Raw genomic sequence first — 22,485 nt, forward strand, 5'->3', positions numbered from 1 at the left:
GAGGGTAGAAAATTATAAAATGTGGGGAAGGACTTTTTCTAGTTGTGTTAAGGAAGTTTCCCTTGAGAAGTTGAGACTTGAGCTGAGGCTTGAGAAATGAACATGGCTACCTAGGTAAATGCAGAGAAGAACTGTTCCAAACAAATGGAAGAGCATATACAAAAACCCTGAGGTAGAGAAGGGCATATAACTGGAGCATAGAGGACAAGGGGGAGAATAGTGGAAAAGGTGAGTCAGTAACAGTCAGATCCTTCAGGGACTTACAGACCTTAGTTTCTATCCTAATAGCAATAGGAAGCTTTAAGTTTTCAAAGGAGGTAGGAGGTAACATGCTCATACTATAAATATACTCGTCAGAGAATCTATTTAAGAGGCAAACTGGACTTCTTGCATTTTGGACAAGTTTTGTCATCTTTCAGTTTTCTCATTTACCTAAGCACGATGCAGGGCTGTCCTGAGAATTGTTTTCTGGTTTGTGAGGTGTGTTTGAAATGAAAACATGGAAACCCCACTGGCCACCCTGCCCACTTTCTGCTCCTCTACCCCTTCCTGCAGCTAGAAGTGTTGACTAACCTGGCCAATGAAACCAACATTCCTACTGTCCTACGGGAATTTCAGGTATGGTTCAGAGAGCAACTCCTATTCAGAGGGTCCCAGGAGGAGGTATCCTTTAATTCTTGTGCTCAGTGACAGTTGCCCTAGTGGGTTATGCCTTTCCTATGAGCCCAAAGCTGGAAAAAGTGTTATCTTGGGTCCCCATTCCAATGTCTTCTGCTGACTTTGGGCTAAGGAAGGACTAGATGGGTATAGGGTTGGGACATCTCTCCCAAGATTAGTCTTTGGCATGATAAGCCATAGAATGAAAGATCAAAATCACCCTAAACTTGCAGAGTCATGAAGGGTTGCTACCTATGGAATGTTACTCTCTCACAATGTCCCACAGACTTACATTCGAAGCATGGACAAAGACTTTGTGGCAGCCACCATCCAGGCCATTGGGCGCTGTGCAACTAACATAGGCCGAGTTCGTGACACCTGCCTCAATGGTCTAGTGCAGCTTCTATCCAACCGTGATGGTCAGTGTTTGCCTGTCTAAGTGTCCAACTTTGATTATCAGTGTATGTCTGCATGTCTGACTCTGGCTAATGAGTATTCTCTATCTATCTAGGCACAATGTGTGTTCATTGGTCTGTCTGGCTCAGTTAGTGTCTGAGTATTCCTATATCTCTGAGAAGTATGGGGGTTGAGGACAAAAGCCAGTGCCATAAAGGCATTGCAGATGTGTCCATCTAGGTGTGGCGATATGATTATCCCTGGGCCCACATACTCATTCTCCTTCCCTAGAGCTTGTGGTCGCAGAGTCAGTGGTGGTCATTAAAAAGCTGCTTCAGATGCAGCCAGCACAGCATGGAGAGATCATCAAACACCTGGCAAAGCTCACAGACAACATCCAGGTGAGGGAGTAATCCCACGTTTCCCAATCCACCCTAATGTTGTCCCTATGATTTTAAGACCTTATAAACTAAATATTCTAGCCCTATAAAAACTCAACTCTGCAAACTTCCACATTGGCTCTAAAAGATCTTCAGGTAGAAGAAAGAGGCTGGATCATGTGATCCTTACCCTGTTGCCTAAGATTTGCCTCCTGTTGGGGATCCCTCACTGAGCTCCATAGCCTTTACCACCACTCTCATTTTCTCTCTAAAGCTTTGGCCAGGGATGTCTGACTGACAAATTCTGTGTTTCTCTGTGTCACTGCTGAGTTGAAAAATCCAAACATGACATTCCTGAAGAATAACATAGCAATAGAGTGATGAGGGACAATGAATCCCAAAAATCAGTCTTTTAAACCATGACTAACTTTGGGGTCTGAGTCTCTGCCCATTCTAATGAAACCCTAGGGAAGAGGGAAAGTGCTGTCCAGAAAATGCTTACCTCTAACCTCTCTTCCACCTGCCCCACTCCCACTTTCAGAGAACCCAGAAGACTATGTAGGCCAGCACAAACAGGAGGGATGCCATTTCCTTAGCAGTCCCCATTGCCACTTTTACCCCAGTTCTAACTCCTCTCCTATGCCTACAGGTGCCCATGGCACGAGCCAGCATACTGTGGCTCATCGGAGAGTACTGTGAGCATGTCCCCAGGATGGCACCTGACGTTCTGAGAAAAATGGCCAAGTCATTCACAGCAGAGGAGGACATTGTTAAGCTACAGGTCATCAACCTGGCAGCCAAGCTTTACCTGACCAACTCTAAGCAGGTTAAAGACTCATACACACTCCTCCTATTTTCTAGTCCTCAGAAACTGCCTTAGGCAGCGTTCTTTTGGCATACCTCAGGCAGACTTGAACTACAGTCTCTGTTTGGGGAAAGGTAAATCAGGGGAGGTGGCTAGTCTTCCTAAATAACTAATGCTACTCCAGTATCCATTACTATTCTGGGGAATCAGGAGCCTGGTAGGGCTACTGTTCACTGTGGAGAGGCTATCCTGTGAGACTGTGATTCATGTCTACCAATAGAAGTGTCCCTATCTGCCACCTTTGGAACCCTGGGCTGTGAAGAACCGCAGTTGATTGGAACTAATGGAAGGGGCCAGCAGTGACAGGCACTGATGGGGGATACATCCTTGGAAGTACAGGCTTTGCTTCTTCCCAAAGCTTGATGATACATGGCCAACCTGTGCTAGGGAAAAGGGAGTAAGTCACTGCTCAGGCTTGGGTGGTACTAGTGATTAACCTCATTCTCAAGGTGAAAGATTCTGAGGGTTACCATAGCCAAGGATGAGGTTTGACTAAAATGGAATATCAGGTGTCAAAAGATTCATGGGTGTCTAGCATTCCCTGAGATGGCTCCAGAGGGTTCTAAGAATAAAGTGTCATGGATAGATCTTTTTCAAGGTATTGGAGACACCAAACACCAGGAAAGTTCCTACCTTCACTATCCCATTCAGTTCATCAAGACAGGAATTGGCAAACTACTGCCCAATGGACCATGTCTTGTCTGCTGCCTGTTTTTGTAAATAAAATTTTGTTTTTGGAACACAGCCATGTTTGTTCAATATGTATTGTCAATGGCTGTTTTTATGCTACAGTGGCAGAGTCGATGAGTTGAAACTGTAGGCCCCCAAAGCCTATAATAGTTACTTTCTGGTCCTTTATAGAGAAAGTTGTCAATCCTTGAAGCAAAATGTTTGGGTGAATGGGATCTACAGCAGGGCCATTCCCTGGAGACCGCAGCGTCCTAGCCAGGCCTGAAGGTGGCTTCTTATTCTGTGGGAATCTTTGGATGGTTGCACTTGGCTTCTTCACTAGCTCCTCTGATTCATGGTGACTATCATGAGACCAGGGACTCAAGTGAGGTACATAGAGTCCCCAAGTATTGGGATTCTTGTCAGAAGTCCAAAGGATAACATCTACACAGTTGTTGCTGCCATATGGAAGAAACAAAGTACTGCGTCTTGGTATTGTATGGAAGTAGATTAGAGAGAGAAAAGTTAGAGGGAGCACCCTGGGAAGTATTCCATCAAATGTTTGTGTTATTTCTTTGTTCAGATGAGAGGAAGGAGCAGGTTGAAGGAACATTTGAAATGATGAAACTGGGCTGGGGATGTGGAGTGTAGCTCAGTGATAGAACATGTTTACATGCATAAGGCCCTGGTACACCCTCCCAAAGATGAAGTAGAAAGGGTGGGGAACTGCCCAGGTAGTAGGGGTGGAGGGAGTCTGACATGCCTAGGACTAAACCACAGTCCTGAGACCCAGGGACTAATCTATGGAGAGGTTGGCATGTTTTCATAAGCCTGGTCCTGTCCATATGATCATTGTCACTGCCATGTTGGATGGTGGCACTTGATTTCTGCGTCACTATTCTGATTCATGGTGACTAGCATGAGCCCCAGCCTCAAGCTGAGGTAGGAGGAACCATCAAGTCCTGGGACTCTTAAAAAGTTGTCACTATCAACTACATGTGCATTTGTTTGTTCGTTAATTTAACACACATTTCCTGAGTGCCTGCTATTTACCCAGCACTTAGCCATGTTCTGGGGGATTTGACAATGTATAGGACATGTTTACTAGCATCTAAACGCTCATAACTAAATAAGAGAAACAGCATAAAAATAAACATTTTAAATACAAAGTAGTAAGAATTACAGTCAGGGTTAATGCAGAGAGCTGTGGGTATATACAGCTAAACCCCTCTCCTAGGCAAGATATGAGGGATCCCATCCCCCACCAGGACACCCAGTATGTGCTGTTCAGGCAAATGACTCTGACCCCAAACTATGCTTCAGTTAAAGGTGGGTCTTCTCAGGCATAGGCCCCATAGAATAGGGGAGGACAGGGAGGCCTGTCCTTCTCCTTTCTTTCTTCCCAGCCTGTTCTGGAAGTGGTGGAGAATGGGGAATCTTTGCATACTAGGAGGCAGGCAGCTTGGATGTACACATGGCCATCCTTGCAATACAGCAATGATCCTTCCCTCATCCTGGTACCATAAATAACAATCTGCCTCTGCTACAAGGCCAGAGCAATCCGAGTCATTCCTCCCTCCTTCCTGATTCTGCTGCATGCCATGTCCAGATCAGGCTGAGACCAAGAGGATTACCAAGATGGTGACTGTGTCCTATGATTCATTATAGATAATCAGGTTCTGTTACACACAGACTCAATAGATAAAAGTGACAGAGGGCTTGAGGGACTGGTAAAGAAAGTGGTTATTCAGCCACCTGGTTATAGCATGTGGGATAACTGCCTGGAATGCTTTTGGCAGGTGCTTTTATATGTCAGGTGAGTTGTTCATTTGTAAATTGTCCAATATTTTGAGACTGGGATTGTGGCTCAGTAGTAGAGCGTTGCCTGATATGTGTAAGGCACTAGGTTCAATTCTCAGCACCACATATAAATAAATGAATAAAATAAAGGTCTTAGCAACAACTAAAAAAATTTTTTTTAATAATTTTAAAAATTGTCTAATATTTTAATCTTTTCATTTCTGTTTTCTTCCAGTACTTCCATGTTTAGAAAGTTTTATTAATATTTATTTTTTAGTCTTAGGTGGACACAATATCTTTATTTTACTTTTATTTGGTGCTGAGGATCGAACCCAGTGCCTCATGCATGCTAGGGGAGTACTCTACCTCTGAGCCACAACCCCAGCCCTAGAAAGTTTTTGATATTCACATATCAGTTATATTTTTCATTTACAATTTCCTCCAAACTTTTTTCTGGTTTCAAATTTTTAAATCCATTATATCAGTTTTCTACTGTTTCAGACAAGACAGGTTTATTTTCTCTCAGTTTCTAAACATCAGGGTCCATGAATGATTTTGTTAGGTCTTATGCAAGGCTACCATAGAGCCACACCCATATAGAATGTGTTTTCACTTAGAGGTTCTGGAGGGAAGGGTTCACTTTTAAGCTCAAATGGTAGCCAGTTTAGTTTCTCAAGGTTATAGGGCTGAGGCCCTGGCTTCTTGCTGGCAGTTAGCTGTGTTCACCCTTAGCTTCTGGAGGCTGCTGTCAACTACTTCCACATGAGCCTCCCAATGTGACACTTTTTTCTTAAAAACCAGAACCTGGCTGCTAGCAAGACAGAGTCTTCTATCCCTGTCACCTTTGCTGCATTCTGTTTATCAGAAGCAAGTTCCAGGTCTTGCCTACACTAAGGTGAAGTAATTACACAAAGGTACAAATACTAGTAAGCAGGGACTGGTAGGAAAGACCACAAAGTCTGTGCGCCATACCCATATAGAATGTATTTTTGTGTAGTTTGTGAATTGAGGATGTGTTTTAATTTTTTTTATTTTAATTTTAAATTGTTTTCGGAACTAGGGATTGAACCCAAAGGTACTTTATCAGTGAGCTACACATTTTTGTTTTTCATTTTGAGACAGGGTCTTGCTAAGTTGCTAAGGGTCTCAAGGAGTTGCTGAGGCTGGCCGTGAACCTGTGATTCTCCTGCCTGAGCCTTTATTTATTTATTTTTAATATTGAGAATTGAACCCAAGGCACTTTACCACTGAGCCAAATACCCAGTCCTGTTTTTATTTTTTAATTTTTATGTTGAGACAGGATCTCACTAAGTTGCTTAGGGCCTTGCTAAGTTGCTGAGGCTGATTTTGAACTTGCGATCCTCCTGCCTTGGTCACCTGAACCACTGGGATTATAGGCATGCACCATCATGCTTGGCTATTTTAGTAATTTTTTAGAAAACATTTATTTTTTTTAGCTGTAGACAATACCCTTATTTATTTATTTTTATGTGGTGCTGAGGATTGAACCCAGGGCCTTGCATGTGCTAGGCAAGTGTTCTACTGCTGAGCCACAACCCTAGCCCTATTTTAGTATTTTTTGTATGGTCAATTTTCACAGAATAATAAGTAGTTGCAAGGTGTATGTTAACATAGGTTATTGAAAGGAAGTCAGTGTTCCCCACTTCCATGGCAACTGGGGTCCATTGGTCAGTGGAAGACTTTTCTGTTCTTAAAAGTATATATCCTAGGCTCTCTTGAGCAGCCTTGTAATTCCCATACATCCTGGTGAGCTAAGGTGGGTGTCCTAATGGTGCAGATTAGATACCATAATCCCTGGAGAATAGGTTGTTAGGGTGGAGAAGGGTAATGAATTGTAATCAGCAGATCCTACAGTGAGAGGGTGGACCAGCCCCTTCTTATGTGGGTTGTTGACATGCAGTTAAGGCTGTGGACAGATGAATCCAAATCCCAAAACAATTCTTTCTAGAATGAGGCAAGGAATGAAGAGGATTTATGATAAGTCAGCTGGGAAGTCTGTGAAAGAGGATACCATCCTAAACTAAAAATAGGATCGACAGCATCTTGATAATGGACTACACAGATAAGGACATCTGCCATCCTTGGTTCATCAAATAATGTCTGGCAAAAGGAGGGGCAGTCTATAATGAAATCCATTATGATATTGCCCTATTTTCATGTTTTAAGATCTATTGCATTAGGGGAGAGAATGAGATTAGAGATATTTATTTGTGACTAGAACTGTATTGCAGGCGCTGTTATGCTGGAAGGGACTGAGCTGAACATCAGGCCATCAAAGTCCCTGTGGGCTATGAGGTAGATTGGAGTGGAGTTACAGTGGTTCCCTAAAGTGATGTGGGGGGAATTCTGCCACAGCAGCTGCTCTCATTCTGGGTTAGCATCTAGGGGGCTCTGCCCCTCATGGACATCTGCCTGATAGCTCTGCTAGATTAGCTAGGTCAGCTGTATCCAAGTATGGATGTGACAATATGTCATCATAAATCTTAGCAAGACCAGAGTCAGTTCCAGGTTTCATCCTGCTGGTCCCCACTGCCCCCAGGAACTTTGGCTATTGACTCCTTGGTGTTTTTGATCTTGGTCACAGGAGATGGAGACATGGAGACCTAGGTCAGGGAAGCCCCCTTACGTCAACATATAAGCAAGGGGGAAGTGGGGCTCCAGTGGGACAGGTTTGAATGCAGAGCTGATGGGTTTCTCAACCTGGGAGGTCACCTAATGATTTTACTTCTTCTCTATAAAATAAGGCAGAAGGGCTGTAGAGACTACATGAGATAGTTGGAGTACATAGTACAGTGCCTAGTACCAGAAAGAACTCCATAAATGATGACCATTACCACTCTCATTGTGTTAAGTAAGGCAGGTTAGATTAAGCCAAGACCAGGGCGGAAATTGAGACTTTAGGTCCTTGACTGCACACTATGAATTCCATGTGATCTCAGCAAACTCATAAGCAACTGCTGTTTGCTCTGATCTTATGACAGCCTTCCAGGAAAAGATTGGTGCCTCCAGGACCCCTAGGCTGCACTGAAACTTTTATGTGGGTTGACAGGGCAGGTAGGCAGCTCCTGCCAAAGTGATCTCCATTTATGCCCCCCTCTTTGTGTTGTTTACTTTTTCCATGGCTGGTGGAGCCTGGAAACCATGAGGTCTAGCAGAATGTTCCAGGCTTCCACTCACCCTGCTGCTCCAGAGTAGAGACTGAAGTGGAGGGGACCATAAACCTGAGGAAGAATGGAGTCTGGGGCCAAGAAACAATAGAGTCTAAAAGAGAAACCTCTCCAAGGTAGTTGTCATAGTTGGGGGCAGGAGTCAGAGCCAGAGAGATTAAATGAAACTGAAATGTGAAGCCTGGGGCCATGACAGATGGGGAGGAAAAGTTGGATGTGGGCAGGCCGTTGTAATTGAGGAGAGAAACTCTACTTGGAGATGTCAGCTGAAAGAAGCTGAATCAGAGCCTCCTGTGCTCCCATCCTTTCTGTTTGCTGCTGAGCCACCTCATCTTCTTCCTCCAGACCAAGCTGCTGACCCAATATGTGCTGAGTCTGGCCAAATATGACCAGAACTACGACATCCGAGACCGAGCACGCTTCACCCGGCAGCTCATTGTCCCTTCAGAGCAGGGTGGGGCCCTCAGCCGCCATGCCAAGAAGCTCTTCCTGGCACCCAAGCCAGCCCCAGTCTTGGAGTCATCCTTCAAAGGTAAAAGCAGAAATCAAGAGAAACTTCCCCAGGGGAAAGCTGGAATTGGCCAGGTCCCCAGCCCCAACCCTTCCCTGAGGTCCCAGCCTTAGGATTCTGTGGGCAGAACTTCAGGGAAATGCCAGTCCTGGCCCTGGATTACCTCTTTTACCCACTCACAACCACCAGATATATCATCTCACCTGAGTGTATGCCCTCAGGATGGGGTTCTGAATCCTCTCAGGCTCCCTTTCTGCCCTTCTTGAATATGCTGAAGGCTTGAGAATCTATATTCAGAAGCTAAATACCAAGACACAGGAAGGCAGGAAGAAAAACAGCATACAAGAGAGAGGTGTATATTTATAAGGGGTTCTGAGATGTAGTTGCCAGAACTGTACATAATCATTCGAGATCAGCCCAGATCTCTGGCCCCAGGCCTTCAGCTTGACTCTGTTCATGGGTTTGGTCTGGGAAGGGTCCTCCAGCTGCCTCTCAGGGACCGAATTCAAGAGGGCAGTAGTCCCTTTCTGCCCCAACACTTGGCTCATTCATAGGTCTCTGGGTTGACTTCCTACAGCTGCCCTACCTCTGACTCAAACTCCTTTCCACTCCCATTCTGACTGCTCAGCTCTCTCCACTGTGTCCAGAGCTAAACCAGACATGCCTCCTCCCCCTTGGCCCAGCCTGACCAGCCTCTTATTCACAGCTGTCAGACAGTTTATCCCACTTTGGCCTCCCTTTAAAGCCTGGCTTTGCCCTGAAAGTGAAGTCATACTCTCCCTTCTGCTTCCCCACAGAGAAGATCCAAACAGACAGGCCAGCAGCATCTCTGGGCCCAGAGTTTCCTTCTGCCTGCTTCTGCAGGTCCACCTGTAGCAATCCTCAGTCCCTGGACTGGCCTGGCTGGCAGCTTTTTCTTCCAGCATGTGGGCCTGAAGGTGCAATTAGAGTGCTGAAGCCATTAGAGGACACATCCATTTCCTTCTCCTACATAGCTAGGGAGTCCTGACTAGAATCACCACGTAGTCCCAGTAGAAGACAATACCTAAGTCATTCCTAGTTTCCACTTCTGATTTCTAAACTTGTTTCCAGACCGGGACCACTTCCAACTGGGCTCACTATCCCACCTGCTCAATGCCAAGGCCACAGGATACCAGGAGCTTCCAGACTGGCCAGAGGAAGCCCCTGACCCGTCTGTGCGCAATGTGGAGGTCAGCGAGGTCGAAGGTGGAATTGTATATGTGTGTATGTGTGAGGGAGAAAAAGAGAGAAAGAGATGGATTTGGGGGAGGCAGGCAGCAGGGAGTACTGACAGTGTTGGCCCAGTCCTCCTGATACCATCCCTATACACAGGAAGAAGACCTCTCCCTTATTGAGACCCACGTGGGCCTGTTGGGCGAATACACTGAGGTCCCCTCTGTGTGCTGTGTACTCTCCTTTCTGCCCCATACTGTACTCCCTGTCCTCATGTGCTATACCTCCAGCCTTCTCTACGCTGTTTCTTCCTTGGGTTGAGCAGTATCCCTCTGTGGTTTGTGCCCATCTTCCCCATTACTCCCTTTTGGGGACAGGATCAGCCAGGGCCCCCAAAAGAGGTATGGTGAAGGGTCAAAAGAGCCTATACTTTCCTTTCCCCTCTCTGACAATGAGAAAATGACCCTCCATCCCACCCCCATCTCCAGGTACCTGAATGGACCAAGTGCTCAAACCGGGAGAAAAGGAAGGAGAAGGAAAAGCCCTTCTACTCAGACTCTGAGGGGGAATCTGGCCCCACAGAGTCTGCAGACAGTGGTGAGGAGACAGGCAGAGCTGGAGTCCTCTGTGCTTCTGCCCACATTCATGCCTGTGTGTTCGAGGGAACTCTGTGTGTGTATTTGTATGGTCAGTGACCTAGGGGTGTGTACCTGCTTGTATTTTTGTGCACCTAAGGGATTCATTTCCATATATGTATGTGCTTATAAATAGCAGCATCTATTCATATGTGTCTACCTGTGCCCTTGTCAATTCCAATTGGCATCTGGGGCTGGGAGCAGGTCAGAGGGTTTTAAGGCTTCAGAGCTGAGTCTAAAGCTGGGAATGTGGGTACCTGCTTTGGACCTAGGGAGGCCTGCATATGAAGGAGAGAGACCTAATACCATTTCTCCACAGAGCCTGAATCTGAGAGTGAATCGGACAGTAAGAGCAGCAGTGAGAGTGGCTCTGGGGAGTCTAGCAGTGAGTCTGACAATGAAGACCAGGATGAGGATGAGGACAAAGGGAGAGGCAGTGAGAGGTAAGAGGAGAATGAGTCAGATGGCTAGTGAGGTTCACAGGTTTCCCCTGGATATAAAAAGCTTATGCTTAGCTTTAGTCAGCCTCCTATGAGGTCCTGAGCTCCTCATGAGTGCTGGGGGCCAGCAGACCACCCATGGGTCAACTCACATGCTGGTTGCTTTGGTCAGCTGCAGAAAGCCTCTGAGACCTCATGGAAATGGTAAGAAGCAATCAGAGCCTTAACTGGTAAGGGTGGTTTAAAACTCTTATGGGGGCCAGACATAGGAGCCCAAGTATGGGTTCTACTGACCCAGATTCCCTGGCTCCCTGCCATTTTTCAGGACTTCCTCTGCTCTTCTATGAGGCAAGAAGGGGGTATCCAGGCTGGACCTGAGGCCTGTTTTCCCCCTCTCTCCTCCAGTGAACAGAGTGAGGAGGAAGGTGAGAAGAAGAAGAGAAAGAAGAGGAAGAAGTTGCCAGAGGGACATGGAGAAGACTCATCCTCAGATGAGGGCAGTGATTCCAGCAGTAGCTCCTCAGAGTCTGAGGTGACTTCAGAGTCTGAGGAGGAGCAAGATGAACCTGCCTCCTGGAAGAGGAAAACAGTGAGGGCCTTACCAATGTTCTCCCTACCCTCTGGACCAGACCCTAACATCTCCTGTTATCTGAAACAGGCCATGCTCTTTCACTCAACCCATTACAGACCAGGGTGCTTCCCTTCCTCACACTCACAATCTATTTTTCTCTTTTAGCCTCCCAGCAGCAAAAGTGCCCCAGCAGCCAAGGAGATCTCCTTGCTTGATCTAGAGGACTGTGAGTTTGGGTGTTGGAAGTCACATCAGGGAGGAGGTCAAGGGATACAGAGCCACTTAAGCTCTGAATCAAGTTCCTAAGGTCTGGGGTGGGTGAGCATTTTCCTCCAGGCTGCCATGTGTATCACTGTTCATGGTGCCAAATGATTGCTTCTTGCACTCTGGGCTCCCCATTCAACCCAAGCCAACTTTGCCTCTGACTCATCATAATCTTATGTCTCCCACAGTCACCCCTCCCAGCATCCAGCCTGTGTCTCCTCCCATGGTTGTGTCCACTAGTCTGGCTGCTGACCTGGAGGGCCTGACACTCACAGACTCCTCTCTGGTACCTTCGGTGAGTAGGACTGGAGAGGGACTGAGCTGAGGGAAGGGACCCATCTCCATGATGCATCCTGTGGTGTGAATTTGTATGTGAGAGGAGATATGATAGAGGGGATAGCTTTGACTCCCATTTGCAGGATGGCCCTTGGTAGGGGCAAGGCTGGGACAGACTCTTTTCTTCCTCCTCCACCACTCTAGCTGCTGAGTCCAGTGCCGGGTGTTGGCAGACAAGAGCTGCTGCACAGAGTAGCTGGCGAGGGGCTGGCTGTGGACTATGCCTTCAGCCGCCAACCTTTCTCCGGGGATCCCCACATGGTGTCTGTGCACATCTACTTCTCCAACAGCTCTGAGACTCCCATCAAGGGCCTACATGTGGGCACCCCCAAACTGCCTGCTGGCATCAGCATCCAAGAATTTCCAGAAATTGGTACAGAAGGGCTTTGCAGAGGAAGGAGGAGGAGGCTTCTGGGCAGAGACAATCTTTTTGTGGTTGATAATTTTTGGGACAAGCAAGGGGCCTGGCTATGGGGACACAGTGATTGTATCTAACATGATCCATAACGTGGTGGATGAGATAGATTAGGAAACAAGCAAGTTTGTGTAAGGGCAGGAAGTACTTGCAGCAGAAGATTAAAGCCTTGGTTGCTTTATAACTGAATTAAATGGGCTGAAGGTAGGTGAGGGAAGACATTTAGATACAAGGAGGAAACTAGAGATGATCTGCAGGGACCCAGAAATCTAGGATTCCATAGAGAACTGGTCGGCTCTGACTGGGAGGGGAGAATGGGGCTTGACTGGGCTCCAAGCCTATCAGGTAATGGTGTCTCCACTCCCCCTTTTCCTTCCTCACATCACTCAGAGTCGCTGGCACCTGGAGAATCTGCCACTGCTATAATGGGCATTAATTTCTGTGACTCAACCCAGGCAGCCAACTTCCAGCTGTGGTATGTGTCCAACTCATATAGGGATGGAAGGGTGGGCTGGAAAGAAGCAACATCAAAGTGAATCAGAGATGGAGGTGGGGGTAGGTGGGGCTACATCAGGATTGGGTGGGTCTGGCAGCCATCTGAAGCCCTGAGTGAGGTCTGACCTCTCTCTTCTGTTGCCTTCACATCCTGCCTCTGAGGGAGTGGGGTGGATGGGTGAGGGGGAAAGATGCTAGCCTCACTTCTTCTCTCTTTCCACTCTTCCCAGCACCCAAACCCGACAGTTCTACGTCTCCATTCAGCCACCTGTTGGGGAGCTTATGGCCCCTGTATTCATGAGTGAGAATGAATTCAAGAAGGAGCAGGGTAAGCAAGCACTCCCTGGGAGTGGGGAAAGAGGAGCTCAGCACCACCCACTACTGTTAAGTTCCACAGTTCAGACGTGTGGGGAAAATCTCAGCTCCCTCAAACAGAGACCCTATAATTTGTGCCTCTAAAAAAGCCTTTACAGATACTGAGGCATTTTGGTGAGGCTTTGGAAAGACTCAGCCAGGCAGAAACATCTAGGACCTCATCCCAGGTGGGGAAACAGCACATGCAGAACTGTGGTGTTGAGTGTTGGGGGCAGATTGGTTTGGGGCATAGAAGTCCCTGGCATAAAGGATTAGTAAAAACAAAGCTAAAAAGCAATATGTGTTTGGTTTCTAATTTTTAGGAATTTCGAATGCCATGCTAAAGGATTGCAGTTCTAGAATTTTGGAGTTGAAAGTAGTCCTAGAGAGATATGACTGCAGACTTTATTTTCCTAGTAGTAGAGAAGTCACTGAAGGAAGGTGCAGGTTCAATCCTTGGCTTTAAAAGAGAAATCTGACAGTACTAGCAGCTAGGATTGGAAGAGCCTGTAGAGAAAAAAAAAAAAAAAGAGGCAGCCCAGCACAGATGAGGGAAATAAGGGGCTTCATGAGCCCTAGCTATTATTTCTGAACTTCTGTTCTCTTGGTGTACAATCTTGGGCTAAATTCTGTAACTATACAGTTATTGCAGTAGATCAGATGAGAGATGGTAAGGCAAGGGTCAGAGCTATGGCAAAGAGAAAGAAGGCCTGGGGGTGAATGTTGAGATTGGGAAGAGAGAAGCCATGGGTAGCTGAGAGGGAGGAGAGGTGATATATTAGCATATTCTAGAATTTCTGGCTTGGATAGTAGGAAGATAAGTAATGCCCTTCATCTAGAACAGGGTTTGGTGAATTTTTTCTGTAATGGATCATAAAGTAACTGTTTCAGGCTTTCAGGGTTATGTGGTCTCTGTTTCAGTTATTCAGCTTTGCTGTTGTAACACACAAATAGCCATAGACAAGATATAAATGAATGATTGTGGCAGTATTCCAATAACATCTCACTTACAGATATTGAAATTTCAAGTTTATTTAATTTTCATGTGTCACAAAATACTAATATTCTTTTGACTTTTTCTCCCAATATTTCAAAAACATAGACACCATTGTGGGCCTTATAGGTGGTGGCTGATTTGGCCTAGAGGCTATAGTTTGACCAACGTCTGATCTAGAAGAAAGAACAGATTGAGCAAGGCAGGAGGAAAGATCATGGTTAGTTTTGTGAAAGCTAATTTTGAAGTGCATTTGGGAAGTTCAAGAGGAGTCAGTATGCCACTGAACATGGGGGTCTGTGTCCAGGAAACACTTAAATCCTGGAGTCATGAGCATAGAGGCCACAATGGAAGCTGTGAGTATGGATGAGATCACCCTGGCAGAGAGAGTTGGGGAGAGGTGATAAGAAGCCAAGGATAGAACCTTGAGGAAAATCTTTATTCTACAGATAAAAGGGAGGTGAATATGGGGGCTGGGATTGTGGCTCAGTGGTGGAGCACTCGCCTAGCATGAATGAGGCACTGGGTTTGATCCTCAGCACCACATAAATGTAAGGTGAAGATATTGTGTCCACTTAAATCTAAAAAAAAAAAAAAAAAAATTAAAAAAATGACAGTGTGTACTCAGAACTTTAAAAAAAGGGGGGGAGGTGAATAGGAAGAAGAGCAGAGGGAAGTAAGGGGGAGAATTAGGAGACATGATAAGACAGCAGTGTGCTTTGGGCTGGTCTACAGGCCATGATGACCAAAAACCTGCAGATCCAGCATCTAGAAGACCACTGTCATCCTCACAGAGAGCAAGTCACTACTAAAGGAATCCAGAAGCTAGTTGTAGTGGGTAGGAGGGAGACCAAGGCCTTGAGGTAATGAAGTCCTTTTTGGAAGAGTTTGGTCATGAATGAGGAAGAAGACAAGGAATTGGCATGATGAAGGTATTCTCTTCCAGAATAGTTTTTTAGAAATGGAGAGACTTGAACATGGACAGACTGAGGTACCATGGCAAGATGTTAATAGCTAAGAATGGAAGGGGTGGAAGAAACAGGAGGGGCATGTCAGTTGTCTGAAGGAGAAGGATAATGGGATAGGGGAGAAACTGAAGAGCAGCCCTGTGGTATGCAGGAAGGCAGAGAAAGGTGTTCACAGTTGACCAAGAGCTTGTGAGTGAAGAGAGAGGTCACCCTGTAGAGTAAGAGGTTCTGGGGATGCTGTAAGGGTCTGGGGGTTTCAGGAACTGCTTTGGTAGAGGTTCAATTAAGGCACAATCTATGAGGCTTACATATGACTCCTGGACTCTGGTCAGGAGCCTAGCAACCACTGTCATCTCTTTGTGAGGGCTTAACCTCCAGGAGCTGGAAGAAGTTGACTGGATTGGAGAGTCACATCGGAAAGACCAAAAAGCGTGGGGTCCATGGTGGAAGAAACTTCTAGAACTGTCTGGCCCCCAGGTTTAGTGGCCACTCCCAAGGGACTTGAAGCTCAGATGTCTGACAGCAGGAGGCACCAACAGTCTTTAGTCAGCACCATAGATAAAGCCCTGAGTGGAGGCAGGGAGGCTAGGCCAGACACCAAGGGAAGTACCTCTTCCCCAAAGTCAAAGAGGGAGATGCTGAACTTCCCTTAGCATGAGCCCCGCCCAGCCTAGAAGAACTGAATAAGAATAATCAGCAAGCAGATGCAGGTGCCAGCATCAGTGCCCACTACAACTTCTGTCATCATCATGACCTCTACCCCTAGGAAAGCTGACTGGCATGAATGAGATCACAGAGAAACTCACACTGCCAGATGCCTGTCGAAGTGACCACATAGTGGTACAGAAAGTGACTGCCACTGCCAACCTGGGTCGTGTTCCTTGCGGGACATCTGATGAGTATAGGTACTGGTAGAGGGGAAGTAAAGGGTTCTTGTGGGGTATGACTTAAAGGAGTTAAAGGAGGGATCCCAAGCCCTAGAGATAAGACCTTTCCAAATACAGTCACCATTAGCAGCTCTTCCCCAACCCCTTTCTCTACTCCTATCTCAGGTTTGCAGGGAGGACACTGACCAGTGGGAGCCTGGTTCTGCTGACTCTGGATGCCCGGCCAACTGGAACTGCCCAGCTGATTGTCAACAGTGAGAAGATGGTAATTGGTACCATGCTGGTGAAGGATGTTATTCAAGCTCTCACCCAGTAACTCCCAAATGCTGTGATGCTGAGACCTCTTTGGTCCTCACATACCCTTCCTCCATGACATCTAAGCTATTAGTCCCTTTCTTTCTCTTTCTTTGTGTCCTATCAGCTTCCTCATGCCAGATAGCATCTGGAATGGGGTCTTCTCTCCCTCAGTAGTCTTTACTATGCCTTCCCCCAAACCCTTCCTCATGGGTTCCTCAGTGACCTGTGCAGAGGGAGACAGTATCTGCTGTCTTCAGCCCTTCCAGCTTTCTGTAGCTATTTGTATAGTAAAATCTCAATAAAATGTCTTCTCCCTAGATGTTGACTTACCTTTCCTTCTAAGAGTGGCTGGCCCTTGTGACCTTGTAAGGGAGGCTATGGTTGGATCCTCAAGGTGACCTTCTCTAGGTTAGGAGGGTATAGGCATCTTTGTGGAAGGACATCTGGGTAGAGATGAAGAAGCCAAACCAGAATTACTCTTTGGTCCTTCAGTGCAGAAGCAAGTCCTCTTCAGTGTTTGTCATGTCCCTTGGTTTCCTTCTTGGACCCTTGGGTAGAAAGGACTCATAATATGGGAAATTCCCTAAACAAAAGTGTGCAGCTCAAAATATGTCAAACTGCATCTGGATACAGAACCTGGAAGCCCCACCTGACTAGAGAGATGACTGAACTGGCCATCTTAGAAGGGAAAGAAAAGAAGATATAGAACCATGCTTCTCAAACTGCCTTGCATTAATCACTTGGGGGTCCTATTAACAAGCAGATTCTGATCAGTAGTTCATGGGTGGGGCCTAAGATTCTGCATTTCTAACAAGGTACCAGCTGCCAATGCTGCTGTTCTATGGTCACACTTGAGTAGTAATAATTAGAGCCTCCACACCTGTGACAAACCTGGTGGCCCTCCCTGACACATTTCCTGTTGCGAAGAGGTTGAGTAAACAATTAAGAAGCATTCCATTACCATATGTTCTGCCCCACCAAAAGAAAACAAACAAGAAAAAAAAGAAGAAAAAAGGTCTATGGTCAAATAAGTTTAGAATGAAGCATTAATTTAAATAAAATGAATTTAAGTGAATATTTCCATGCACCTTCTCTGAGCCTTTACTATGCTAATGTGCGTATGACCACCCCTCTCCCCAAAGTGGGGCTACAGTTTGCAGTATACCTAAGCCTGGCTTTGCCTTTGGAATATTTTTTCAATAGAACATTTTGGTTGACTGAGTTATAAGGAACACACACTCCAGTAACAGCTTGAGATGTGGTGCCTCAGCTTCTAATCCTCCATGACCAAGGCTCTAGGTCCTTGGCCATTCCTTCCCACATCCCTGTCATGTAAGTATCCCTGAGTCTGTATGTTCAGGGATAAGCCATGGTGAAGCAGATGTGAGCCACCTCTTAAGAAGAGAGAAAAAAGCAGTGTCAGGGAACAGCCCTGCAAAAAGCAGTGTCAGGGAACAGCCCTGCCTCTGACTCTGGGGAATTGATGGGCATAGTGGCACCAGAGAACAGCTGGAGCTACTGCTTTCCTGAGAGCTTTGGGGCCCCACAGTCTCCCAAGGATCACTATTTTTGTAACTGAAGGTTCTGAGATGGGATTTGAATGGTGGACACTTTTTCACTTTTGCCTCTGAATTGGCACTAAGATGGTAGAGGAGATTTTTTAAAAGAAATGTGAACAAGGACCATTAGAGAATTCCTTATAGGTCTTTATTGTACACTCACCTTCAATTGTGATCTGTGGTAGCCAGTCTCCAAGATGGCCCCAGTGATTCTTGCTTCCTGGTATTGCACTCTTATGTCATTCCCTCCCACATTTTTATCAGAGTTGGTATGTGCACACAACAGAATACAAGTAATGGTATATCATTTCTAAGATTAGTTTATAAAAGGCATTGTGCCTTCATCTCAGTCTCACACCCTCTTTTCTCTGTGATCATTTGCTCTGGAGAAAGTCAACTGCCATGTCGTAGGCAGCCCAACAGAGAAGTCCAAGACAAGGAACTGAGGCCTTTGCCAGCACCCACTTGAATGAGCTTGGAAGCAGATCTTCCAATCCTAGGTAAAGCTGAAAATGCCTGTAGTTCTGGCTAACATGAGAGATCCTGAGCCAGAACCACCTAGCTTAGGCATTGTTAAATTCCTGACTCTCAGAAATGGTGAAATAATAAATTTTTATTGTTTTAAGCTACTTAGTCTCCAAACTGGCTATAATGTGTAATGGAGCAGCAATAAATAACTAATATAATCCAGCCTTCAACCCACCTCCAAGGATGTTGGAAAAATTCTCAGAAGGAGCTTGAGACTGCAATCTGCAGAGCAAGTACTTCCACTGCCAGTGTCTGAGTGGTGTGCTGGAGCTGGTTCATCTCGGCTCATGAGGCCAACAGTTATTACAGTTTTCAAGAATTTGTGAGCCGGATGACGTCACACTGGCAATTTGAAATCAGCCATGGTGAGAGTGTTTACATCAGGGAAAGAGTCAAATATTACAAACCAGTCCTCCTTCCCCCAGCCAATTATCATTTACCAGCATTTTATTGCCCTGGATGACTCCTACTCCTTGTAGCTTTGAAAAGTTATATTTTAAGTTTAAAGAATAAAATAACCACCTTTGTACTGATCACCCAATTTAAGACTGAAGCACTTATCAATCCAGTCAATACCCCCATCTCTCCACCCCACCCCCCACCATTTCATAAGCTCTTCCTTTCCCACCTGAACTAAATTATCATTCTGCATTTTTTGTTATCAATGCCATGAATTTATGAATGTGTTCATATATATATATATACACTCACATATATATATATATATATATATATACATACATACATACTTTGTGATAGTAGTGTGCTGCATGTTTTAAATTTTTATATAAATAGCATCTTAAAATATGTACTTCCTGAATCTTTGCCTTTTTCACCCAATATCAAGACATGCTGATGTGATTAGCTTTATTTCTTTTATATATATGTGTGTGTATAATTTCATTGTATGATTATACCACCATTTATTGATCCACTCTCCTGTTGGTGGATATTTAAGTCTGTTAATTTGTTTTGTTTTTGCAACTATAACAAAATAGCTATGAGCATTTTTACTCATGTCTCTTTAAACACGTATGAAAGCTTCTTTCATGTATTTTCCTAGAAGTAGAATTGGTGGGTCACAGAGTAATACACTTTTTTAACTTAACTAGATAATGTCAAATTGCTCACCAGACTACTGTTTCAAGAATGTTTATTGAAGTTTTAATCATAATAGTCTCCAAACTGAAAACAATTCAAATTCTAAGGAGAATGGAGAAATAATTTCCATACAACAGAATACCACTTAGCAACATGGATGGATCCCACAGATATATTGTGTGAAGTTCATAATAGGCAAACAAGTCTGTGATGAGAGCAATAACAATTACCTCAAGTAATGAGGAGAGGCATGATAAAGCCCCAGGGGGTTGGTGATGGCTGGGTGGAAAAAGTCTAGTTCTTGATGTGAATGGTAGATACCTGAGTGTACATGTAGATAAGAAGTCACTGAAATTTACACTTAAGACACTCTACTATATGAGTATGGTATAAAAAGTGTGAAAAATAAAACACCAATGAATATGGCTGAACCAGTTTCCACCCTCACTAACAGTGATCCTGCTATTTAGGATAGTGAGACCTTTTCATTTCACCCACTTGAGCTACATGAAATCACATCCAATTATGGTTTCATTTGCATATCCCTGGTTATTGGTGAGGTTGGGCATCTGTTGACAGGTTATTTTCACTATCAATTGCCTGTTCTCGTCTTTTACCCATCTTTCTACAGAATTGTAATTTTTTCTGCATTTATCATAAAAGTTCTTAGGTAGCTGAGAAACTAGACATTTGCAAATATCTTCTAGTCTATGGCTTGCCTTTTCAAGTTTTAAATATTATCTCCCAATAAACTAAACATTTAAATTCCATTGTGGTCAAATTTATCATGTTCCTTTACATCTTCTTATAATTTCTAATTTATAATATTTATTCATAGGCTAAGGTAATAAAAATGTTCTTTTATTCTTTGAAAAAAATCCAAGCAAACTTTTCACAATTATATCTTTAACACCCTTTAAATTTACATTTGTGTATGATGAAAAGTGGGGTTGACCCACTGTCTTTTATTTCACTTAAAAGGACATAGGAGAATAAAAAGAGCATAGTTTCTTTTGGCAAAACCTGAGCAGAGATCATGTGTCTACTTTCTCTTGTGGTCTTGAGTTCCTAAGTGAATCCCCCTTCTTATCTTTTGCAACCAGAAATCACTTTCTCCCAGCAGTCTCCATTCTTCTTCCAGCTCTCTGCTGTGGAAGAAATGAACACCTGAGCATATAAGACTAAAGGTCAGGGCCTGGGGATAAAGCTAAGTGGCAAAGTGCTTGTCTAGCATTTGTGAAGTCCTGGGTTCTATTCAAACTATTCAAACAAAAACACAAACACACACACACACACAGAAACTACTGTCCCCCTACAACATGTATTTAAAATTTAATCTGGCCAAATTAACAGTTATATTTGAAACCTGTATTATAAATCTGGGGCTTGACTGCAAAGATGTTGCTAGGTATAACCGGGCTCAAAGGATGTTTGTTGGCTGGGAGAATGGATAATGCTGACTATTCCTGCCAATGATCAGCTGTGCGGATTTGACCAAGTTATTTAATAGCTCTACCCTTGCTGCTTTCCCCATTCAGCCCTGTGGATAGTGGACACCTAGTCAGAGGGATAATCTTTCCTGTATGGCCGACAAGCCTAACTAGGTGAGTGAAGGATTCATCCAAACCTGAGCTATGACTATATTTGAACTTGGTCACCTCTTTCCTCACTATCTGCAGTGAGCTCTGAGGTCATTCACAGGGAGTGAAAGTGCTGGAAGTTTTGTTCTCATCAGCCTATGGAACTAGGACACTGCCTGGGTTTGGATGGGTGCTGTGCCACAGTTGGCTGGAGAGGCGGGGTGGTCCTTGGACAAGATACTTTTAATTTCTTTGAGCTTCAGTTTCTTCATTTGCAAAATGAGTTAACATAGGTAAAGCACTTTGAGCTGTGTTTAGCAATAATGAGTGCTTAGTGAAGGTGATCTATTGTTACTTGCAACAGAAAGTTTAGGAAGAGGAATTTTAAGCAGCAGAAATTCCTGTTCCAAGTCACCTGAAAAAATGCCTTTACTTTTTAATGAGAGCTCTGAAATGTGAAAGAGCTCTCAGACACCTACCTTCCTTTGGGCCCTCTTCCAGGTTTCATATTCTTATCTAACTCAACTTTGGAGTCACGTGGGAGGATGTAAGGGATTACAAACTGGAAGCCAATAAAGTGCACCGGACCCCTAGATTTAAAGTTTGCATTAAGATAAAAGAATACATATTTTCATTTTTTTTTTTTGAAAGATGAGCTGAGGTAGGACCTTATTCCTTTATGTTGCCTAGCAGCCAACAGCCCTTTTAGATATGCCTTGGACCTTCAGCGCTCTCACCCTTTTGGCTGCTGTGCTCTAGTGGCATCTCCCTGAGATTTCTAAGTAAAATAGAAGGTATTTTAAACAGCTGTCTTATGCTGCTGGCTCACCAAGATGAGACCTAGGGGTGGGCTTCTCCCTGAGAAAAAGGCCCCAGGAAGGAGCATCCCAGTGAAGCTGCTCCTGCCTTGTCCCTGCTAGTCATCAACCTTTCTATTCAAAACCTCAACAAAACAAGGAAACTCCTGCATGAGGACCTGTAGGGGGATGGAGACTGACTCCTACTCCTTCGTGTCATCCTCCTCATCTTCTCTCCCCTTGACTAAGGCCATAGACTTCCTTTCCTTCCATTACCCTGGACAGAAAACTACAATTACCTGTTTCCCTCCCGTTGGCCATTAGAACCAGGCCAGAGTCACAAACCTCTTAACAAGATGGCAACTCCATCTTGCTCAAGTGCCAGGAGGAGCCTTGAATGTAGTAAATGCTTAAAAATAATACGATGAGAGCGCATGTAAAACAGTAATGCTCAATAAATTCTTGTCCCTTACCCCCACCCCCGCACTCCTTTGTTTCTTTCCTTTTCCGGCCCAACTTCTAAAATCTCCAGCCAGTCAGGCCTTAAAAGACAACTGACAACTCTCAACTCGTTTACAACTCTTTACTAACTTCCAGCTATCCG

At 44.8% G+C, this 22,485-nt stretch overlaps 1 protein-coding gene across 1 annotated transcript in view; it reads left to right on the top strand.

Annotated features, from left to right (window-relative positions):
* Nucleotides 1-16,633, top strand: part of Ap3b2 (adaptor related protein complex 3 subunit beta 2) — a 35,152-nt gene extending 18,519 nt beyond the window's left edge. The window contains exons 11-26 of the mRNA XM_015493182.2: nt 556-618; nt 944-1,076; nt 1,345-1,454; nt 2,083-2,259; nt 8,301-8,487; nt 9,559-9,677; nt 10,149-10,257; nt 10,615-10,738; nt 11,141-11,324; nt 11,472-11,532; nt 11,759-11,865; nt 12,051-12,279; nt 12,712-12,796; nt 13,047-13,144; nt 15,899-16,037; nt 16,185-16,633. Of these exons, the coding sequence (XP_015348668.1) occupies nt 556-618; nt 944-1,076; nt 1,345-1,454; nt 2,083-2,259; nt 8,301-8,487; nt 9,559-9,677; nt 10,149-10,257; nt 10,615-10,738; nt 11,141-11,324; nt 11,472-11,532; nt 11,759-11,865; nt 12,051-12,279; nt 12,712-12,796; nt 13,047-13,144; nt 15,899-16,037; nt 16,185-16,335 (2,076 nt within the window). The 3' untranslated portion in view covers nt 16,336-16,633. The remainder of the gene's footprint in view (nt 1-555; nt 619-943; nt 1,077-1,344; nt 1,455-2,082; nt 2,260-8,300; nt 8,488-9,558; nt 9,678-10,148; nt 10,258-10,614; nt 10,739-11,140; nt 11,325-11,471; nt 11,533-11,758; nt 11,866-12,050; nt 12,280-12,711; nt 12,797-13,046; nt 13,145-15,898; nt 16,038-16,184) is intronic.
* The last annotated feature ends 5,852 nt before the right edge of the window (nt 16,634-22,485 follow it).

Source organism: Marmota marmota, unplaced genomic scaffold, assembly GCF_001458135.2.
Source record: "Marmota marmota marmota unplaced genomic scaffold, marMar, whole genome shotgun sequence".
NCBI lineage: Eukaryota > Metazoa > Chordata > Mammalia > Rodentia > Sciuridae > Marmota > Marmota marmota.